General features: G+C 43.3%; 1 protein-coding gene across 3 annotated transcripts in view; it reads left to right on the forward strand.

The window, feature by feature from the left end:
* SEMA5B (semaphorin 5B) overlaps positions 1 to 16,718 on the forward strand; it is a 269,546-nt gene extending 252,828 nt beyond the window's left edge. For 2 of the 3 annotated variants that reach the window (XM_039554919.1, XM_039554920.1), the window contains exon 23: positions 12,333 to 16,718. In XM_039554919.1, the coding sequence (XP_039410853.1) occupies positions 12,333 to 12,488 (156 nt within the window). In that variant the 3' untranslated portion in view covers positions 12,489 to 16,718. Of the gene's footprint in view, positions 1 to 11,796; positions 11,867 to 12,332 lie in introns of all 3 variants that reach the window. The other variant, XM_039554921.1, reaches the window with a different exon arrangement.
* Positions 16,719 to 20,264: the final 3,546 nt, after the last annotated feature.

Genomic DNA, 20,264 nt, shown 5'->3' on the forward strand with positions numbered 1-20,264 from the left:
TGACAGAGTGCAGAGCAGACACCCCCTGTGAGGAACTCCGGGCCCTGTGATCCACACTTCATTACTAATCCCAAATAATTCATGGCAATAAAATACTAACATTGAGAGCTGAGAAACAGAAACCAATTCTCTCTTTGGAAGAAGAATCCTTCTGAATAAAACAACAAGCTGGATGTTTGGTGTGGCATTCAACCTTGCAAAAATTAGCAAAAAGAAGATTAGTTCAGTTGGTTTGAGCATAGTGCTAATCATGCCAAGGTTATTCTGTAAGGGCCATTCTCTTGAGAGATGGACTGGATGATCCTTGTGGGTTCCTTCCAGTTCAGAATATTCTGTGATTTTATTCTGTGAAAAAGAAGTAGAGCTTAGGGTGTAGGAAAGTGAATCTCTGTATGGATTTTAAATATCTCTCTCTTGGTGATGGTCATTTTCATTGCTGCTGAAAATCACACCTCTTTTATAGAGAGGAGTCAGCCAGTGGTTTAAGTTAAAGCTATTTAAACTGCTGTCAAGTGCCCTAGAGGAATGTTTGTCAAAGTCAGCCTTGGTCTCTGAGGATGTTTACTTCTCCATGGAAAACTTTGTGTTTCAGTGTCCTGCCACTTAATTTGATGTGTTGCTACTTCAACTAAAATTGGCTAACCCATTTATTTTTGGTGATCACAGCACATACATTGATAGCACTGTGATATAAGCTTTTTTCTTTTGCCAGTGACCCTATCACTGTGCATCGTTCAAGCCTCAGGAAGTGGCTGTAAAGTTCATATACAAGGCAGTAGTTGATGATACTCAACATTATCAAGAAGTTATCAACAGTCTCCCTGAAGTATTTGCTTTAGCTGCATGGCATTAGCTGATGTAATCAGCTGGGGGAAAAAAGCCATATATATATATAAATACAGTAAATCAGATTGAAACATAAATTCTGTTCCCAGTGAATTTCATGTTTAACAAAGACTATTTCCCTTGAACAAAGTGGCATTTAAGAACATAATGCTTGAATGGTAGAGTACGTATTTTTAGTACTTACCATGAGTATAGTATTATTTGAAATAGAATAGTAGGGGCAGGGGGTTGAATTGGCAAAGAAGCATAGTGCCCTTTCTTGTATGATCCTGCAGTTGCAAATATCACTTCAGGGGACTCTTGATTTGCATAATGCCTACTATGAAGGGAAAGAAAGAGAGCTTACTGATGGGGAAAAAAGGATTAAGTGGTGCGTCTCAGTCTAAATCTATTAGTGTCTTTTCTCCCTTTATATCATTGGCTCGAGTCAAATTGAGCAGTCAGGCATGCCTGAAGATGTGGCTGTCCTGGGATGATTGTGCCCAGAGAGGGATGTGCCTCTCCTGGTGCTGTCCCCACCCCACGGCAGCAGGGGCTCAGCGGGTTGCTGTGTGTGAGTCACAGATACCGCACTCGCATAGATAAAGTATTTAAGAGTAGGGGAGACTGCCAATTCAGATCTGAGTGTTACCTTGCTCCTGCTCCCTCTGGGATACTAAGCAGCTGCTCACAGCAGTCCCGCGATGGGAATTGAGTCCCCGCTCCATCTGCTTTTCATGCAAACCCTTGCGGCTTCACAGGGCTGTTGCTGCTCCCTGTAGGGTGGGAATCCTCACTGTTCCCTTTTCCCCATCATTTTTAAGAGAGTCTGGCTTTTGGGAGGACTTTTTGTTTTTAAGCCACATTATGAAGTTTTGACACTGTGGGTAGATACTTCATATTAATCCTATCATGTATTTCTTTATTGACTCAGCTTCTCTGCTTCCTCTTTATAACTAGGTGTATCTCCTCTACAGCCAGCTTAGGGATATGGTCCATGCTCTGCTTTCCCACAGGCTAGGCTGGTCATCATGGATGCTCACGTGAGCCTTTCTTTGGAGTTGTTTTACTGCAGCTGTGATAATCTGTTTGTAGGCAGACAAGTTTTGGTTTGTTTTTAATTAGATCAATGAGTGTAGCTGGAAAATCTGGCAGGTTTTTGAACATGTGAGCTGCTGTTTCAGAACTGAAGACAGATGTGTTCTAAAATATATCTGATTTTTCCAGCTACACTCATTGATCTAGTGACTGATACTACCTTTTTCTTGCAATTTTCCCCTTTCCTAATTTCTCTGAGCTTGACATGTACATGCCTGCACCCACCCAGCTGTGCTGGAAGAATAATTAATTGAAGAACTATAGGAATGGGCATAGCAAAATTGCACTGGACTGGCTGCTTCTTACTTACATGACTTCCCTCTACCGGTCAGCAGAGGAATATTTCAAATATACCCTTGCCTCATTCACTAGAAGTTAATGGTTCTCCCTTGGTCCAGGTGCTTGGGGTGATTCTCTCCTCTTTGTCTCCTCGAAGCTCTGGCTAGAAGTGTTATGTGTATTAGCTGAACCAGGAAATCCTCAGTGTCACCAAGATGTGCAGGAGGAATTAGTTATGTGTTTGCAGAAGACTTTAAAGGGAGCCAGGAAAGAGGCAGGGAGCTAAAGTAAAGGGAGAGGGTAATATTAGACAAACAATAAATAGCAGAAAACATATAACCTTTGTGCTACACTTGGGGAGTGCCTCTCTATTCTTCTGGAACAGTTCCACTTGCAGAAAATGGATTCTTAAGTAGAGTTATAAAGAAATTGAGATACATGCATACAAAATAAAGATAGCTTTGTCAGTATTCAGCTCTGAGTGAGGACAGATGAAATACTTGAGCTTTTTTTTTTTTCTGGACCATGACTGCCCGGTCCCAAAGAGTCATTGAGAGCTCAGGGCTGCTCAGGATGTGCTGGCTGCTGCCACAGCATGGGCTGCACAGACTGAGGCAACACTACAGCCATGGCCACCTTCCCTGATGCATCATTTATATGTGCACGAGAGGTTTGGCATAGGGGAAGCAGGAGTAACTCTGCCTGCACTCCCATACAGCTGGGGGAATCCCCATTAAGTCAGCTCTAATATCGTCCTGAGATTTGGCACAAAGCATGTGAATAAAGGAAAGAACTGAAAATCTGTGGATGAAGGAATCTAGATGGACTGTATCCCAGAGTCTCTGAGAACCAGCTAATGAACAACTCCAATTACCTTTATAAATACCATGGACCTTGGGCAAACCCCCAGTGCCATGAATTGCAAAGGTAATACAAAAGTGTTAGTGAGAAAGCTGGCCAATTTCCGCCCTGCTAATTGAGTCACTGTTAAGCTGCAGAAGTCCAACGCACTAAAGTCACACAAGTAGCTCCAGTAAGTCTGTGTGGGAAATGTCAGTTGGATTTGGGGATAAGACAAAACATCTGTGAGCATACGGGCCCACAATCACTAGAGAACGCCTGGACCTTCCCCATTCAACCCAGCACATCAATGGGGTGTTAAATCCCATTCTGTCTGTAAAATTTGGCAGTGGGGGCCATACTAGACAGTGAAACCAGGAGAAACAAATGGGATTGACTCGACTGTACTTTCAGTTACAGCAAAGGAAACTCATTGAAACAAATCTGTGTCAGTATTAATATGCAGGAAGATCTGAATTAATATTTGAGAGGCAACATATCACATACGCTGATGAAATGAAAGGTGGTTTGGCTGAGCTGACAGCTGAGCCAAGACCTAATGCTGAGCAGGGAGAAATCAAACATAATCACTTTTTGCACAGAGTTTGAGCTGCAGATTCTCAGCTGGTTAAAAATGTAGCTTCTCTCATCTATACATCTAAGGAAAAGAGGGTGGTATTGGTGTCTTAAATAATCTTGTGATGTGTAAATAGAAATTGGCTTGGACAGGAAGGCTGCTGTAGAGATTGAAACCTGGCTAATGGACTGTGAACATCGGGCAATTGTTAATGGGAACAAACGGGGCTATGGGGAGGAGTTGTTTGGGGCACTGCAAGCAGTAATGCAAGGTTTGGCTTTATTTAATATCTTCATTAATGAGCTTGGAGGGAGTGCAGTTAGTGTGTAAATTAAATGAGCAGAAGATATTAAACTGGGAGGTCTGTCAAAAAAACAGCCACTGGTATAGAAATAATGGAAAATGACCTGAGGAGGTTACAAATGTAGAGAGGAAATAACAAGGTGAGATGCAGCATGGGGAGAAAACAAAGCAGTCTTGAGGAAAATAATCAAAAAGCAGCTATTTAGAGGGTGGGAGAATTTGGAAAGCAGTAAGACTATAAGAGACTGAATGGAGTTAGCAGATGGCAAATTGGGCTCAGTTTTTACTTTTATTTTTATTTTTACTACTTCTTTTTTCACCACTGCAGTTACACCTTTGCAATTCTCAGTCTAAATGTAGCACTGTGGGCTGGCACCAGGCTGCATGACTTGTGTTGGTAATTCACCAGAACAAGCAGGTCTGAGGCCATCCAAAACCTCAAGGCTGCTTGCTCCAGTATGACTTCAGTGTGGCAGTGGGAGCTGCCTCCCCCAGACAGCCCCAGGCCAGGTACCATCAGCTGAAGCCCAGCAGAGCCCAGTGCTCCAAACCATCATCTGCACCCAGTGTGACTATTAATGTCAGTTTTAAAGGGCTGTGGTTATGCCTCTGGGGAGTTTGTCTGAGTACTGGAGCATGTGCAGGGTCACATGCTGCAGCTGAGGTGCTGAGCCTCTCTTGTAACACTCCTGTGTACGTAGGGCATCCAGGAAGGGCATTCACCAAGGAACAGGAGTGCAGTGAGGAGACAGTTTACACCTTCCCACACAGCTGAGATCATGTCTGCTATATCTTGTGCACCAGCTATATTGGGAAGCACTTGGGGCAGCCCTGAATTCCTCTTTTGTGTCTGGACACCACGTCATGGGTGTTGCCGCCACCAAATCATAGTCAAGCTGGGGCTAAATAGCAAGCTTTAGGCTGCACACCTGCACTTGCCAGTGGGAAGATTTCCATGACCTCCTCAGACTTCAGTTTCCAGTTCAGAAAAATACTTCAGTTTGCCTTACTATTAAATGCAGTTTGTTTTGCCATCTTACTCATATGCTTATAGTCAGAGATGTGCCAAAGGATCCTTCTGACAATGGTCCTTTATGTTGCCAGCTCTGAAGGGTTTTATAAGTTTAAAATGGCAGTAATATAACTTCGCTCCCTCCTAAGTGCAAGGATAAAATAGCTATTTTCAAACAGCTATAGATAACTTTAGCTATTCATTTTCTGATAATTGAATGTTAGTTCTATTGTCAACCTGAGCACATCTACAGATGCTGCCGTCATTTGGGGGTTGTTTAATTTATTTACCAATAACAGTGAACAAAGAATCTCCAGTCTAAAAATACGGTAAGCTTCCATCCAAAAAGAACATGCAATCATAAGTTTAGTGTCCCAGTGGGATTTTTTTGTATCTCTTTTTGAGATGAATAACCTTCTTATATAGAAAATAGGTTGCTCATCTGTACATCTACAGTTCATTGTAAATCCTGCAAACAGCCTTATTGAATTCATCAGGAAAAAACTCAATACATAAACCCTGGCCACTGCTGCCTTTGACTTCATGTAGGCAGAGCTTAAGAGGTTTTATGAGAGTATCAGGTGAGATAGTTTGCTTGGCATAAGACACTAAGCAAATTCCAAAGAAAAATCAGAAAGAGAAATCATTCAAGTCTTAAAAATCACTCCTAGCTTGGAGTAAATACATGGGTCTCATAAGGTCTTTCTGGCAACTTTCCCTCGTTCCAGGGTTATTTGTAACTCTTAGCTTGAGAGGCACAGCAGTGTTGTGGCATCCAGTTGATCAGAAGAAAGGGAGCATGTGGGTGGGCCAGACGTCATGTATTTTCTCGGTGTCAGTTATTGCCAAAAGAGGTTATTTTAGTTGTATGGTTTATTTTGTTGAAATGTAATTATTATGCTAATTATTCCCAAATTCTATGGTTAATTATAATTCTGAGATCTCTGCCCTGGTACTTCCAGAGATGTATAAGCTTTGGTAAATATTTCATAATATTAATATATTTCCACAACCCTGAGTCATTTGGTTAATGTTCCTACAGCACAAAAAGTAACATCCTTTAACATGGCTAGCTCCATGAAACAGCTGATCTGCATCAAAAAGGCATTTTGCTCAATCTAATTTCATTGCAAGAAGCAAACAGCTTAAAAGGAGCACAAAAGAAACTAAATGTTGGATCTTGGTTTCATTACATCATTGCACAATTCCCTTATCCCTCCATTTTCCTGGGGAATGAGGGGGCGTAATGGCCATCCCACTGTTGCTACAGGAGGTCTGTTGGATGCTGTTACAAGAAAAGTTGGAAAGGCTGCCTCAATTCTTTTAGGGATAATTGTGTGACTGAGTTCAGCAGGAGTGTTGTCCCTGATTTCTGCAGCGGAAGGATGCGGGATGCACAGGGGCTTCATTTGGATTTACAAAGAGGGATGGGCTGGCTACAGAGTTGCTGTCTGTTTCCTGGACCCTGATTTTAGACCTTCTCCTGTGTCCACAGTGGATGACCAGGATTAGCAATGACTGGAGTTGTTAGCCCTGGTTCCTTCATGCCTGCACTCACCCTGTGGTGAAGGAAGGGGGAAGTTTTCCTCTGTAGTACACTGGGATGTTCAACATGACAAACAAACGTTCAAGATGAAAACTTACACCTGTGCAGCCCTGGCACAGGCAGCACATCTCTGATGAGTCATGGCCATTGGAAAGATGTGCACTGCATTGTTCAGCCTCTTCAGAGGCTGAAGTGGTGGTAATCATAGACACTGAAAAAAATGGTTTGAAGCTGCCCAGGGAGGGTCACCCAACTTTTTTTTCTTTTTTACCCCTTTAAAGAGGAAAGTCTCATGGGTGGGAGGTAGAAGAAGTGAAACTATAACCATTCACAGAGAAATAGTGGAGAAACTGTGAGGTTGGGGGAAATCGTCCTTGCTCACTGACTTCACTGGGACTGTGGTGCTGAATAGCTGGTGAGGATTAACCTACAAAACTCCTGGGAAACTTGCTGACTCTTCCTCTACAACACCCAAAATAGAAAAGAAGATGTGGAGCTCAGAGAGAATGCTCTGAAAAGCTGAGTGTTTTCTACATGAGCAGATTAAGGAAATCTTGCCATCATATGTTACCCTGTGGGAACTACATAATGGCCCTAATTTTGGTATTTGTTGTACGTGTATCAGATGCTTTTATAGGTATCATTTTCATTTTAGCTTCTCAATAAATACATGGAATTCCTTGTAATTGGAAGTGGGGAGATGCCCATCTACTTTTTAAATCAAGTTCTGAAATTTTCATGACTGTATACTGAAAATTGAAACATTTGATCTGTTTATGTGCTTAAGAAATGTTTACACAGCTTATATTTGCAGCTGTAGGATGGGAGTTGGGAGTACTACTGGAAGTCCCATAGTGTTACGTGTAAAGATGTTTTGATACATCTGGGAGAATGTAAGCAAGTAGGTCAGTGGATAATGACTTAATGATTTGGAGCAGAGGCAGAATTTGGGGAAGTAGTGGCAAGGCCTTGCTGGAGAAAAAGGAACAAACGGAAAATCTGAATGATGACTTAGGCTAAAAATATCAATGGAGAAAGCTGAACAAAGTTAAATGTATGCATATGGTACAATAGAGTCATGTTTAACACACCCAGCACTTGGCTGTAACTGGGAGAAGCAGCCTGTGAGTGCATGTGAGTGCTCTGCCTCTGGTGTGAGCACGGAGGCAGAGCCCCACACAAGGGAGGCATCTGTAACCCTGCCCCTCAGACTCCTCCAGTTCTAACTGCAAACACACTAGCATGAGTGATCAAATTGTTCGTATAATTCCATAAATATTGAAATATTCAAGATTCTGTTGTGCTTGGCTTGGACATGCAACTCACCAATAACAAGGTTGGACCTCTTGGTTAGTTGACAGATCACATATAATGGAGCAAGCTGCTGCTCTTTTACATTCTGTTAAAGCCATAACCATTTTAGTCCATCTGAAAACGTCCCTGCTTGACAAAGCAGAGTTCCTGGGCCAGAGACTTTTTTTATTATATTAGTCGTATGCCAGTGCAGCCGAGTAAAGTGTCATTTAAAGAAAGCAATTGAAGTTGGGCCTGCTTTTGAGTGATCCACTTGGCTGGGTTAGAGCATGCTGGTGGCTTTCCTTCTGCTAACAGGCCCTTGAGTTGAGGTTAGGGGTGAACAGACCAAAGAAAACAAATTATATTAGCTATGTCAGGATGGCATGGCTCATCGTGTAAGGGAGGAAGCAGGTAAAAGAACTAATTGTTAGTTGAATGGAGTACTTTTCCTAAGCACATTCCACAGGTTTTTCGTATTAGCTCAGTCTGGCCTCACTTTTTATGGGCAATATTATGCTTGCACAAATACCAGAAGCTTCTTTGAAGAAAGAAGGATAGGACAAAAACGAGGGCCTGAAATGCATTTTCCTCAGTGTTTGGAATACATTGTGTGTATGGCACAGAGATTTTGCAGCAAGTAATTTGCAGCTGTAAGCATTGATCAGGCTTTTGGTTCTTTCTGCTTACTGAGCAGACAGTCCAAAAAGCTTGTAGTTGCTGGCAAGGGCAGTCAGTAGTGTTTGATATGGGAGGGAGCAGACAATAAGAGGAAAATAGAGGCTGAGTGTCAGGAAAAGTGTCATGAGTAGGGTCTGGAGGTGCTCAGATGACTGACATGTCTGTCACCCTGGAGGGTGCAGGATATGGTGCAGAAGGGCTCAGGTTGTAAAGGCAAGTCTCTTTTCCTTCCCGGGAGCCTCTGGTGAGGACAGCCTGAGCTCTAGTGCTGGCTGGGCTGCTTCAGTCAGCTTAGCTGCTGCAGCCACTGACAAGCCCCTGCAAAAGCACCAAAGGACTGTCCTTTCTGAGAGGACTTGCTGGGTGTTGTCTTCAGGAAGCACTTCTTGGCCCTGGTAGTACTGGGGACCTGGCTCAGGAGTGGCTGAGGGGATGAGACACTGGCAGGAGTTGGGCTGGGAGCCAGGGTCTGCTCTGTGTTGGTTTTTGTGACAGTCTGTACTTGTGCATTGGTGACAACTCTCACCTTTCCTGTTGGGACTGATCAGTATTGCTGGGGGCATCCATGGGTACTCCAATGAGTTCAGACTGTCAGGAGGCTCTGACCTCAATGGTATAATCCACACAGCATTGGGGAAATGCTTTCCAAAGGGAAGCTGTTGGCCATCTCTGTACTGTCACTGGGAAGAGCTGCAGGAACAAGAGCAGGGGTTAAAACTCTGAGTAAAGCAGCACAGGAGTCAACCCAGAGAGATTTAGCTCCAACCTCTTCTCCTGCAGTGACGGCATGAGTGTGTCTGTGTACATCTCTAAATTTCACTGCTGCCTAATTTCCCTTCTACAAAATATCAACCAATTTCTAGTGCCAAGGAACCTAATCATCTGTTTATTAAAATGAGACAGACAATAAGTTTGTGTGGGGAAATGCTAAGGCAGTGCACATTGATCATGCTGATTTAGGACAATACTGCCATCACAGCATTTCCAGAGACAAATTCTTCGCAGCTAATTGCATTATAAATTCCACTAAACCATTTTCATGAGGTATTTCTCTAAGATATAAGCCGTCCATCAAAAATAAAACCAAAAAGAGCAAATGACCAGATGTGGGGTTTTTCCTAAGTAAGTATTATAAGAACATAAGAAGAAAGAGAGGGGGGAAATGCACATCATGTGCATTCATAGTTGCTAATCTGCTGTAATGGGCTAGTTTTAAATACTGTGGAACATGTTGAAACTCATACAGATTTTCCATCTGAAAGCCAAAGAAGTTGAGTCCCAATGTCTTTGTCTTCAGATCAAGATGGTCCTGAGCTGTTTCAGGTCAGGATTTTCATCTCACTAAGTTTCAGAGGTGGCAATCCTGGCATGTCATGAATCTTAACCAACCCAGACAAGGCCTGGATGCTGGACCAGCTTCAAGAGAGCCCAGAGAAACCGTGGCAGTGGGACCCAGCCTTTTCCTCTTCCTTCCTGCTGTGGCCATGGAGTTACAGTGTCTGCAGAGGGTATCCTGGACTAGGAACATCAGTAGGAAACAGCAGCCATCATGTACAGCCAGTGTGAACACCTGTGGAGCTCACCAGAGAGCAGCTCCTCCAAATACTCAGTGGTAGTACTTAGTAAAGTGCCTTTCTACAGGGACTCTCAAATTTTGTTTTTATCAAGCTGGGTCAGAAGACACGGAAGTGCAGAGCAGTTAATTGGATTTCCCAAGGAAGCATAGCAAGCACTAGAGGATTGAGGCTGGCTTCCTTGTTTCCCAGGCTCTAGCACAAAGCAGCAGGCTGTTGGCCACACTATAATATTTCTTTGCGTGACTGGGAGCAAAGCATAAGATTTCCTTTTCTACTTTCATATTGAAGGGCACAAATTCTCATTTCTTGGAAATATTTGTCACTTGGAGCATGCCTATACAAATTCTCTCCTTGGTTCCTACAAGTGTTGTGCTGCAGGATCATTTTAGAGACTCCATGCAGGGGGAGATCACAGTCGGACCAGGAGGGGGCTGGGTCTCTCCAGTTTTCATGTATGAGATGTTTCAGGCAGTGCTCATTTCTGAAAAACTTATTCAGTGGTTCAGCAATTGGGAAATCTCTTTGCCAGGGTAGCTTTGTCACAGGAAAGCTTTTCCTCCTAACGTCTTGTATGAAATTGGGAGTTGTAAGCTCCCAGGGTAGCTGTAGCTGTCAGTCTGCGATTAAAAGAAAACATTTTCTTTTCTTCCTCCTCTTTCCCCCTCCCCATGCAGTAAAATGATTTGATTACAAAGAAATAGGGAGATAAATGTACTGCCTGTGGTCTTGTCTTTGAGCCCAGGGGTACCTGATCCTTCCAGTGGTCACAGCTGGGATGTGGATAAACCCTGACTGTGCAGCAGGCATATGCACAGGGCAAGACCCTGCTCCCCATCTATAGGCAACCCAGTGCTGCCAGGTCACCCTGCTGCTGCTGGGTCTGAGGGGGACAGAGCCTTCCCCAGAAATTTCCATCTGCACCTGCCCTCAGGCAGAACAGAGACTTCTCACCTTGCTGACAGAGCCACTTTGCCTGAAGTTCAATGGGGCGAGTAAAGCTAAATGAGCTGGGTAGTTTATGGACTCGAGCATTAGTTAATTAGTTCTCATCTTGCCCTGAGCTGGGTCAGGTATGAGGTGTTTGTCTCAAGGGGGAACTGAGGTGAAGTGGTTCATCACTAAAGGAGCATCAGATCATGGCAGAACAACCATTAGGGCCCAGAACAACCATTAGGGCCCAGGACTAGCTGGCTCATTAGACCTCTCCATCTCTGCTCCTGGCAGGAGAGATGCTCATACTCTCTTTAAATGTGCTGTTAATTAAATGTTCCCTGAAGATAAGGATATGCTGTAGCAGCATGCCTAGTGTTGACTCTCAGATCAAAGGAGTGAGTTCCCTGCACAACAGCCATTAAAGGCTGGAGTGACACAGACCAGAGATAGGCATAAGAAGTTTAAGCTAGGGGTTAGTTGAGAAAACTGTGATAGAAGTATCTCAGACAAATTCACAGAAATCAGATGACTGTGAGGTAGGAGAAAGTTCCATAGAATTATTGCACACACACACAATATGTGATTTTATCCTTGTACATAGGTAACAGCTGGCATAGCAATGGGCTTTAATCTGGGGAGAGGGGGACATCTGCTTGTTGGTGGGAAGAGGGGAGGGAGAAAAAAAACATTTCTAAATTTTTGTGGTAAAACGGGCATTTGTCGTTCTCATTTTTTATGTTATTGTTTCCAACAATTGTTACGTGGTTGTTAAAATTTTTAAAGTAATTTTAGATTTTCCAAAAGTGACCATGATTTGTTACTTATACTGTAGCTTACAGAAGTGACACACTTAATATCGGGGGGTCCAAACCTGGATATCTACCAATGGAGATGGAGATCAGGTAAATGCACACCTGCTCTTCCAAAGAGGAAAAGCTGCCGTTTGGCACCTGGTTTGAGAGGGAGCCACAGGCTGTACCATGAGCATTTTGGATGAGGTTAGAACTGAGCGCTGCCATTAACCACCAGCTTCTGTGTAGGCCCAGCATGGCTTTGTGTGACAATGGTGTTCAGACAACACGCCGTCCACCAGGAGACTCCGTGTCCCTGGAGAGGGCTCTGGGTCCATCCCTAGCAGCAGCTGAGCACAGGGCCGCTGAGGGAGACCTGGCAGCAGCTGTGGTCCCCCAGACCAGCCCCGTAGTGAGCGCGAGGCACCATCTTGCTCTCCCAGCTGGAGGGAAGGTGGTGGTGGCCGCAGCAGAGTCCGTGCTGGAGAAGGCAGGTGAGAGGGAGGTGTCTGCAGGTAGAAAAGAGAAATTGTGTGGCACTGTGGCCATGCCTGTCATCTCCTCTTCTCTTTTACAGACACTTAACAAGAACAACTTGATACCAGACGACAGGACCAACTTCTACCCGCTGCAGCAAACCAATGTGTACACAACAACCTATTATCCCAGTACACTGAATAAATATGATTACAGGCCCGAGGCCTCCCCTGGAAGGACCTTTACCAACAGCTGATGATGGACAGATCCTATGGGACTGGATAACTTCCTATATGATTTTTTTTTAATTGATTTTATGGACCAAATACTGGCCCAGCCTCTAGATGTAAATATTGTACAGTAGGGTCTTTTTTGTTTTCTTTGGTTAATTGTGTTTCTTGTAAACAGCACATCTCCTTACAAGGACAAAAATGCATATGGACCGTTCTGCAGAGCTTTTGTGGATATTTGGCTGGAGATGGCTGTTCTACTGCAACTGTTTATGGCTGGAAGGTCAGTGTGCTGTCCAAGGCTGAGATTGTCAAGGAAGGGGCTGTGTGCTGGATTTGAGCACTCAGTTGTGTGGACTGAGCAGCCACACACAACACATGGCAGCACTCCAAGCAAGGCAAGAGTTAGCCTCCTGGAGCAGGGCTGGATGCATCCTTCCTGAGCCAGGACAGCAGTGGTGCACTGGATGACACACACCTCATGGGACAGGCCGAACAGGACTCCGTCATGCCAACAACTTGAAGAACATTTTCTTTTTCTTTTTCTTATTTTTGATTTTTTTTTAAGTTTCTGAAAAAAAAAAAAAAGTAGTAACTTTCTAGGGCACTGTTCCCTGTATCTTCAACAGAATCTTTTCATATTACAGGAAATACTCTCTGCAGCCTTCTTTGGTAATATGCAGTTCTGCTGATGAGAAACAACACACAAATGAAGTGCATTATCCAAAGAAGCTTTCCAGAATGTTTCCAGTCTTAATTAAAAGAAAATTATACAGGCAGTGAGACACTGAGAAAAATAAATGTTGGAATAACATTGGAGACATGAACTTGGAGTGCCTAACAAACAAAGACGTTTATATCACTGGAAAAAGAGATGTGATGATTGCCGCACAAGAGCCATGGGCTTTTTTCTTTCTTCCTTTTTCTTTTTTTCTGAGACAGTGTTAACTCTTTTTGTTATAGCTGTGATCCTGATTGTGTCTGCCAGGAGAGGCAAATTTAGAGGCCATGCTCTTCTTGTGGGAAGTCACCATGCTTTGGGCTAATATTTCCTCTTGTTTTATTATTGGGTTTTAGTTCATATACTTTCCAAAAGTGAATAATTCTGACTTTGCAGGGGGAAGGTATTTTTTTAAGGAATGTTTCCATAGTCTGACATGACCCAGAAAGTCTGCTGCACATTCTTACAGCGTCTTCCAGTCAGTACTCTATGAAATAGTAACACAGCTGAGTAATGTGCATTGTTTGCCAATATTTCTTTAATTTTTCTGAGAAAAAACAACCCAACAAACAAATGCTGCTGCAGCTATTGAAGTAAATTGGAGCGGTAGCATTACCAAACAGTATATCCAGCCTTGAAATGTAATTTTGTGTATGTGTGTGACTGTGTCTATAAGAACTGTATTAGTCTGATGCAGAAGCCATGTTGTCTACAACCAGATGTTTGTCTGACATAATTGTTTGGCCAAAAGGAAACTTATTGCTGGTGCTTAATGTACAACTACATCCAGTGTGTTAGCAACGTGAACAAGTTCACCGCTGTTATCATTCAGTGTTTCTAAATATTTATGATGAACTCCTGATGCTAAGTATTTTAGAATGTCGCAATACTGAGCATGAGATAAAAGTACACGCTGAAATACGCATGAGCTCCACGTGGTTCTGAGCTTGGCTTTGTTGTCTGCATCTTCCCTGAGCAGTGCCTGGCCACAGGCTCGGCCTGTTCCCAGCAGTCCTGTCTGTCCGTGCTTGGTTTCGGATTTCGCTGTGAGCCGACATCAGTTGTTTCTCAGTGCTGTTCCTTTGCAGTTGCTTGTTTGGAAGCCCAGCTTGGGCCGTGTACTCAGCTCTTTCATGTAGGCAGCTGGTAGGAAATGAAGAAAGACTGTTTGCTCGTGACAAGTATATTGCTTTTCCTGCGAGGAAGAGCCAACATGGCTCTGCAAGCCTGTGTGTTATGGCAGTTTGACCAGAGGGCAAGAGTAAAATAGCCTCCCATTTCTAAATTACTTTGTTTGACTTCAGTTTGCAGTGATTGAAGGCTGTAGGGATATTTGTAATAAAGTGGGGTTATTAGCACTGCCATGAGGACACCTTAGGCTCAGCAGTGCCCATCATTTTCAGCAGCTGCTTTTCTAATTTAGCAGCTCATCCTGTTTCTGCTCTGGTCTCACCAGGTGAAATAGAAGAGACAGAGGTAGAGAGAGAGATGGCCTTAAATAGATTTTAAGTAGTGGAGTCAGGAGCTGATGCAGACCTAGAAGACTGTCTGAAGCAACTGCTGCAACTCTCCAAGTTGGCACAGTGGTTCAGCAGCCCTGAACCCCCAGCAGCACAGCCGGGCAAGAGCAGCAGGAGTGGAGCAGGATCACCAGGGAAGCAGGATAGCACACTGGTAGCAGGTAGCCTGCAGGGAGGCTCTTCCCAGGCCCCTAAATCCCATTTGAGGAGTGATGACTTCATGCCTCATGCCATAAGGAGTTCACCCTGTCTCACTGAATTTCCATATCCCCCTCAGCAACACAAAATCCTGACTTAAAGTAGTTCTAACAAGTATGTAGCCCAGGGGTTGGAAATTATTACATCAGACTATCAGGATGGGATTTCCCAGCTTTAATTTATGTGATTCAGGAGAAAATACTGGCTCCCAAGATCATTCCAGCCATTGTAAAATCAAAGCCATCTCTGAGGTTCCCTGTCAGAAGATTCCCTGTATTAACACACTCTGCAATTACCATGCACATGGCAAGATTGCAGCTGGAGTTTGAGGGGATGCAAGTCAGTCAAACCTTGCAATTATCTCAGTTTTCTATTTTTCCTTTCTCTTTTCCCCTCTCCCCCTTTAAATTTTTTTTCCATTTTTGGCTTCACAGAATAATATGATGTAAACTGATTTCTTTTTCCCAGAGTACCATATAGCAGATAAAATTATTTAAATGTTCAAGTGACCAAGATGGGTGATTACTGCCATTGTGCTCAAGAGGTGGCTATTTTGTAGGCTATTGGAGAGCAGGTGCTGTGAGGGTGGTGCATGTGGTTATCGTTTCATCAAGACATTCCTTCTTATCAGCCATCCAAATGGATTCAGCCCTTTTTCATATAATTGGCAATCACAGCAAGGGGCTGTAGTCTCCATTCAAGCAGAAAGCAGAATCCAGGAGAGAGTGAAAAAAAGAAATCAGAACACTGTATTACTCAATTAATGTTTGCAGGAGAGTGCAGTTCTTTAAGGACGATGTTAACGTGGTGTGAGAGTTGCATTTTTTATGAGCTCTCTAATGCGTGGCAGGTTAATGACACCATGTGCAGGGATATTCTTGCAATCCAGGTAATTTGGCACCTTGAGCATGAGGTCTGTAATATCTGAAGAAGTTTGAGTTGCTCCTGCAGCTGGATGTTACCCTTGCTAAGATTTCCTATTCCTAACACCATCTTAAACTAGAGTGGAAATGTGTTTCCTCTGGGAGCATTCCCTTCCAGAAAGTTCATTATACTATATGTATATATAAAAATATATATAAATATATATATTTTTTTATTTATATATATTTTTATATATATATATATATATAAATGTTTTTTTCTTTTACTTCTGAGACAGGGAACCCTGGGTGGTTCCTGTGTAGGTCTGGAGACACTGTGTCTCTGCAAACCCTTTGGACAGGATTCAGGTGTACAGTACATGAAATATGATGGAAATCTTACAGCCAAGTATGTAGTAGAAACATCTGTAATTAGGCCATTCTCTCTTTTTCCATGGAAGTGGCTGCCTTCCTCCCAGCTGAGGGGGTGTGCACAGTGCTGTTATCCAGGGATGTTGTGCTCTGGCTGTCAGGCTTTCCTTGAGCAGTTGCCAGTAACTCACAGCTCACTGACAGACAAACCACTTGAGGATCAAACCATCACATAAGAGGTGCTGTTGCTTTAAAGGTGCACTTGAATGTTCAGCATATGAGCCAGGGCTGCTCTTAAATGTATGACCTGTACAGATACTATAGGAGAATAACATTTATTGTCTAACCACCACTGTTCCTACTGCCTTATGTTCAGAAAATGACGTGTTTGGTTTGAGATCAACAGAGAGCAGGAATGGAGCCTGTGTCTGACGCAGACAATTTGATGCCTCCAGTGATAATCTGCTGTTCAGCCCACCTGGAGAGAAAACTGCTGTCCACTGAGATTGATTTATTCTTTGTACCAAATGTAGTGGGGGAGAGTTATATATATATATATAAATATATATATAAAAATGTAAATGTAAAGTTTCTGTAACAACTTACTCTTCTTTTTGTAACAGTGTATACATCTATCAGTGGATAGATACAGTATATATTTATAATATATACACACGCAATATATATATTTAGCAAAATGCCTGCAGAGGAAACTTAGAATAAGAAAGGCAGTGCTGGTATTCAAATTCCATGAGAACAAACTGAAGAAAAAACCCTATAAAAATCTAATGCCCTTTCCATTAGGTTTAAAAACCCACTTTTGAGGTAAATGAAATATAATTTTTTAATTGAAAAGTAAATTGATTTTTCTAGTTAGAAATGCTGATTATCCCCTAAATCATTCTGGTTAAGAAAGAGATACTTGATACTGTTTATATTTTCATAATAAGCCTCCTAAATTTCTCATGTGTATCACTATTGTTTTTGTAATTATAAGTAGGGAGTAATTGTGCAAAGAAAATTAAAATAGCAAGTAGGAGTAACAAGTCTTGTACCATTAGAGCAAAAGACATGCTCTGTTAGAATGGGGAAAATGTCATCTCCCATGTTAAAGAAGTCAGTAACTGCCTGCTGAGTTATTGATCAGCATTACAAGCCTTGCCTTACAGTCACACCAGGAGGTTTTATCTGAAATTTAGGAAAAGAAGCCCTGCGAACCCATGGCTTTTGGTTTTCAGAAGGGTCCAAAAAACCCCACCAGGCCATGGAGGCACCTGGTGCCATGGGTGTCTCTGGAGCTTTCTGTGTCGGTGGCCAAGGCTCTGTGCCCACTTCTCACCCCACCAGCCCCACGGGCCAGCCCTTACGCACGGCAGGGCACAGCACCCTCTGAGCTGTCTGGCATGGCAGAGAAATACCCAGTAATCAGGTTTGAGGGATTCATTCTTCTCCAACAAATCACTTAAATGTCCTCATGACCAAGGCCTAAACTCCCAACAGGTAAATCTTTCCCTTAAGCTTTTTAGAAGGAAGCTTCAGGTGGCTTCAAGAGCAGTTTGGGGGTAGGTGAGAGAGCTTTCTGTCCAACTTTGTTTTACCTGATTGTCAGAGCCTTCAAAGCTGGGCAGAAATCCCTCTGGAACTGGGTCCTTGTTGGACTTACCCAGTCTCAGCTGTTCTGCCTGGAAATTCCTTCTTTGGACCCTTTGGGAAAAATTAATGTTTGCATTAATCCTGGCTGGAGGAGCAAAACCAGCAACCCACTATTTACATAGCCACAAACGTAAGTGCTCAATACCACTCAATGTAAGTTTGGGTCTTGAACCTGTTACTTTTTCCATTCTGCCTCCAGCCTCAGCTGCAAACTCACCCCTGCTATTCAAGAAGGTTCAGTGCTACAAGAGCAGCATTTGGCTTTCTGCAGGCCCCAGCCACGATTTGGTTTTAAACAAATCTGGTCATGAAAAGTATTAACACTGCCCTCTGGTTCTGATGCCTCTGTCAGCGGGATGCTGCTGATTCTCAGGCCACAGAGTCAAGCAGAGGTCGGCATGGACGGGCCATTAATAACTGGAGCAAAAATGTTATTAGTACCAAAATGTCAAACAGTGTAAAAGCCAGCCAGCTGCACAGCAGTGTGCTTTCTTTCCACACCCCTCCTTAGACAGCATCCAGACCTGTCCATACCTAAAAGCCATGTGCTTAATTAGGAGCATTCCCACAGAGGAAGCTTTAGGGAGGATGCATGGTATGTGAGATGGAAATGATAGGATTAACTTGTAGGTGAGGTGGGAGAGTGACAGATGCAATACTGGATCTTGGATCCATGGGAAACGATTATGTGAACACAGAATGCTTGCCCCAAAACAACAAAACCTGGAGAGTATTATTGGACTCTGTTGTGAAGGCACATCACCTTTCCTATGCAATCGAACTTGATGGTACTTTAGCATAAAGGTGACCTAGACTGTAATCACTGCCTTTAGACACTGTGAATTTTTTTTGGGTACTCTGTATTTTTATATATTGTACAATGTAAAGAATAATTCAGAAATAAAACAGACCAACCCGACAAGCCTGTGAGTTATTTCCCCTGCGTGGCCAATGCGCGGCGGGGCTGGGGCTCCTGACAGCGCTGGCTGGACGGGCCAGCGGGAATGAGGAGGAGCTTCCTCCTCACCTTGGTGGCCAATGCAATGCAAAATCCACTCAGCTGCTTGAGTGGGATTGGGGAATTGCAGCATCCATCCTTCCTCCCTGTCTGCACTTTGGCTGCATCCTGAGGCTCAGGTTTGGATTATATTTGTCAGGAGTTGTAGTTTCTGTGGACACCAAATTGTGTTACTGAATGTTACACCAAAGGCTCCCTTCCCCCCATCACAAGCTCGGCACCAAACCTGGGGTGCCTTTCAAAAATGGTATTTCTGAGTGAGGTGCCCACTGAGGTAAGATGACATATGAAATCTGGGGTACCAAATCCTTGTCCAGATCTGCAGTACATGACTCCCCTCTGCTCCTCAGCTCTCCGCAGTTGACACCAAGCCCCCAAGGGCACAACTGCTCTCCATGCCAAGCCAGCAAAAAGACATTCATCCTCTGCAGAGCCTTTCAGCTGTACATGCTCAGCTGCAGTGGAATCCTGTCACTGCTGCTGCTCAAGCCCTACATATTGATGCAAAAAGTTGTAAAAAGCTGAGGGACACGTTTTGATTGAAGGATGATCGTAGCCTCGTATTGAAGAACGTTATAGCTCTTGTTGCGTTTATTAATCAAAGTAAAGACCATGAAAAGTGACAGAGTCAGGAACATTTTAGTTTATGTTCCAATGCAGCTCAAGACTTATATTGAAGTTCCATACAGAAAATTACACCATAATGTCATAAAAAATAGATTGGATTGCTAATAACCTGAAACGTGCTACACCTGCATGCATAATAGTTTAATCCTACTAAATCATAACCTATCATTTGGGTGTTTTCGTATTCTTAAGTGCGCATACAGGAATTTCTTTTCAATGCAGACCATTAAAAAGTAATTGAGAGGCACAAGATCAGTAAAAACAAACTTGCTGTGAATAAGATGGATTTTTTTTTTCCCAGTTTGCATGATAACACAGAGAGGTCATTTCTGAACACTTTTGTTTTGCATCAAGACACCTCTGCATACAATTAGAGCAAAGTATCACGTTGGAACCAACTTCCAATTTCCCTTAAATCTGTCTACCACCACATTTTTTTTAGTTGCTAATTTGATTCATTAACATAACAGTTTCACTTGTATCCTCAGTAAATTTTGTTGTCTCACCTTCACTGTGCATCCCAACTGTACCCTTTTCCTTCTGTAATTCTTAACTGTGTGGAAAACAGAGAAAGTTTCGTTATCTTGTGGGTTCCCCATGAGGTGTGGGAGCACCCCCAGCAGCGTGGGCAAAGCAGGGACCCAGGCCAGGCTGTGGAGCTGTCTGGGGGGACCACAGATACAGCTGTGGCCGCACAGCCCCCTCCAACCTGCCTTTGGTAGTGCTCAGAGGTTCAGTATAAAAAATGCAGGAAAAGGAAAAAGCAGAAGTTTCTTCCATGACTCGTGTCTGGTCTCTGTGTTTCCTCCCAGCCCCCTGCAGTCGGGCCC

This window comes from Corvus cornix, chromosome 7 (assembly GCF_000738735.6).
Source record: "Corvus cornix cornix isolate S_Up_H32 chromosome 7, ASM73873v5, whole genome shotgun sequence".
Lineage (NCBI taxonomy): Eukaryota > Metazoa > Chordata > Aves > Passeriformes > Corvidae > Corvus > Corvus cornix.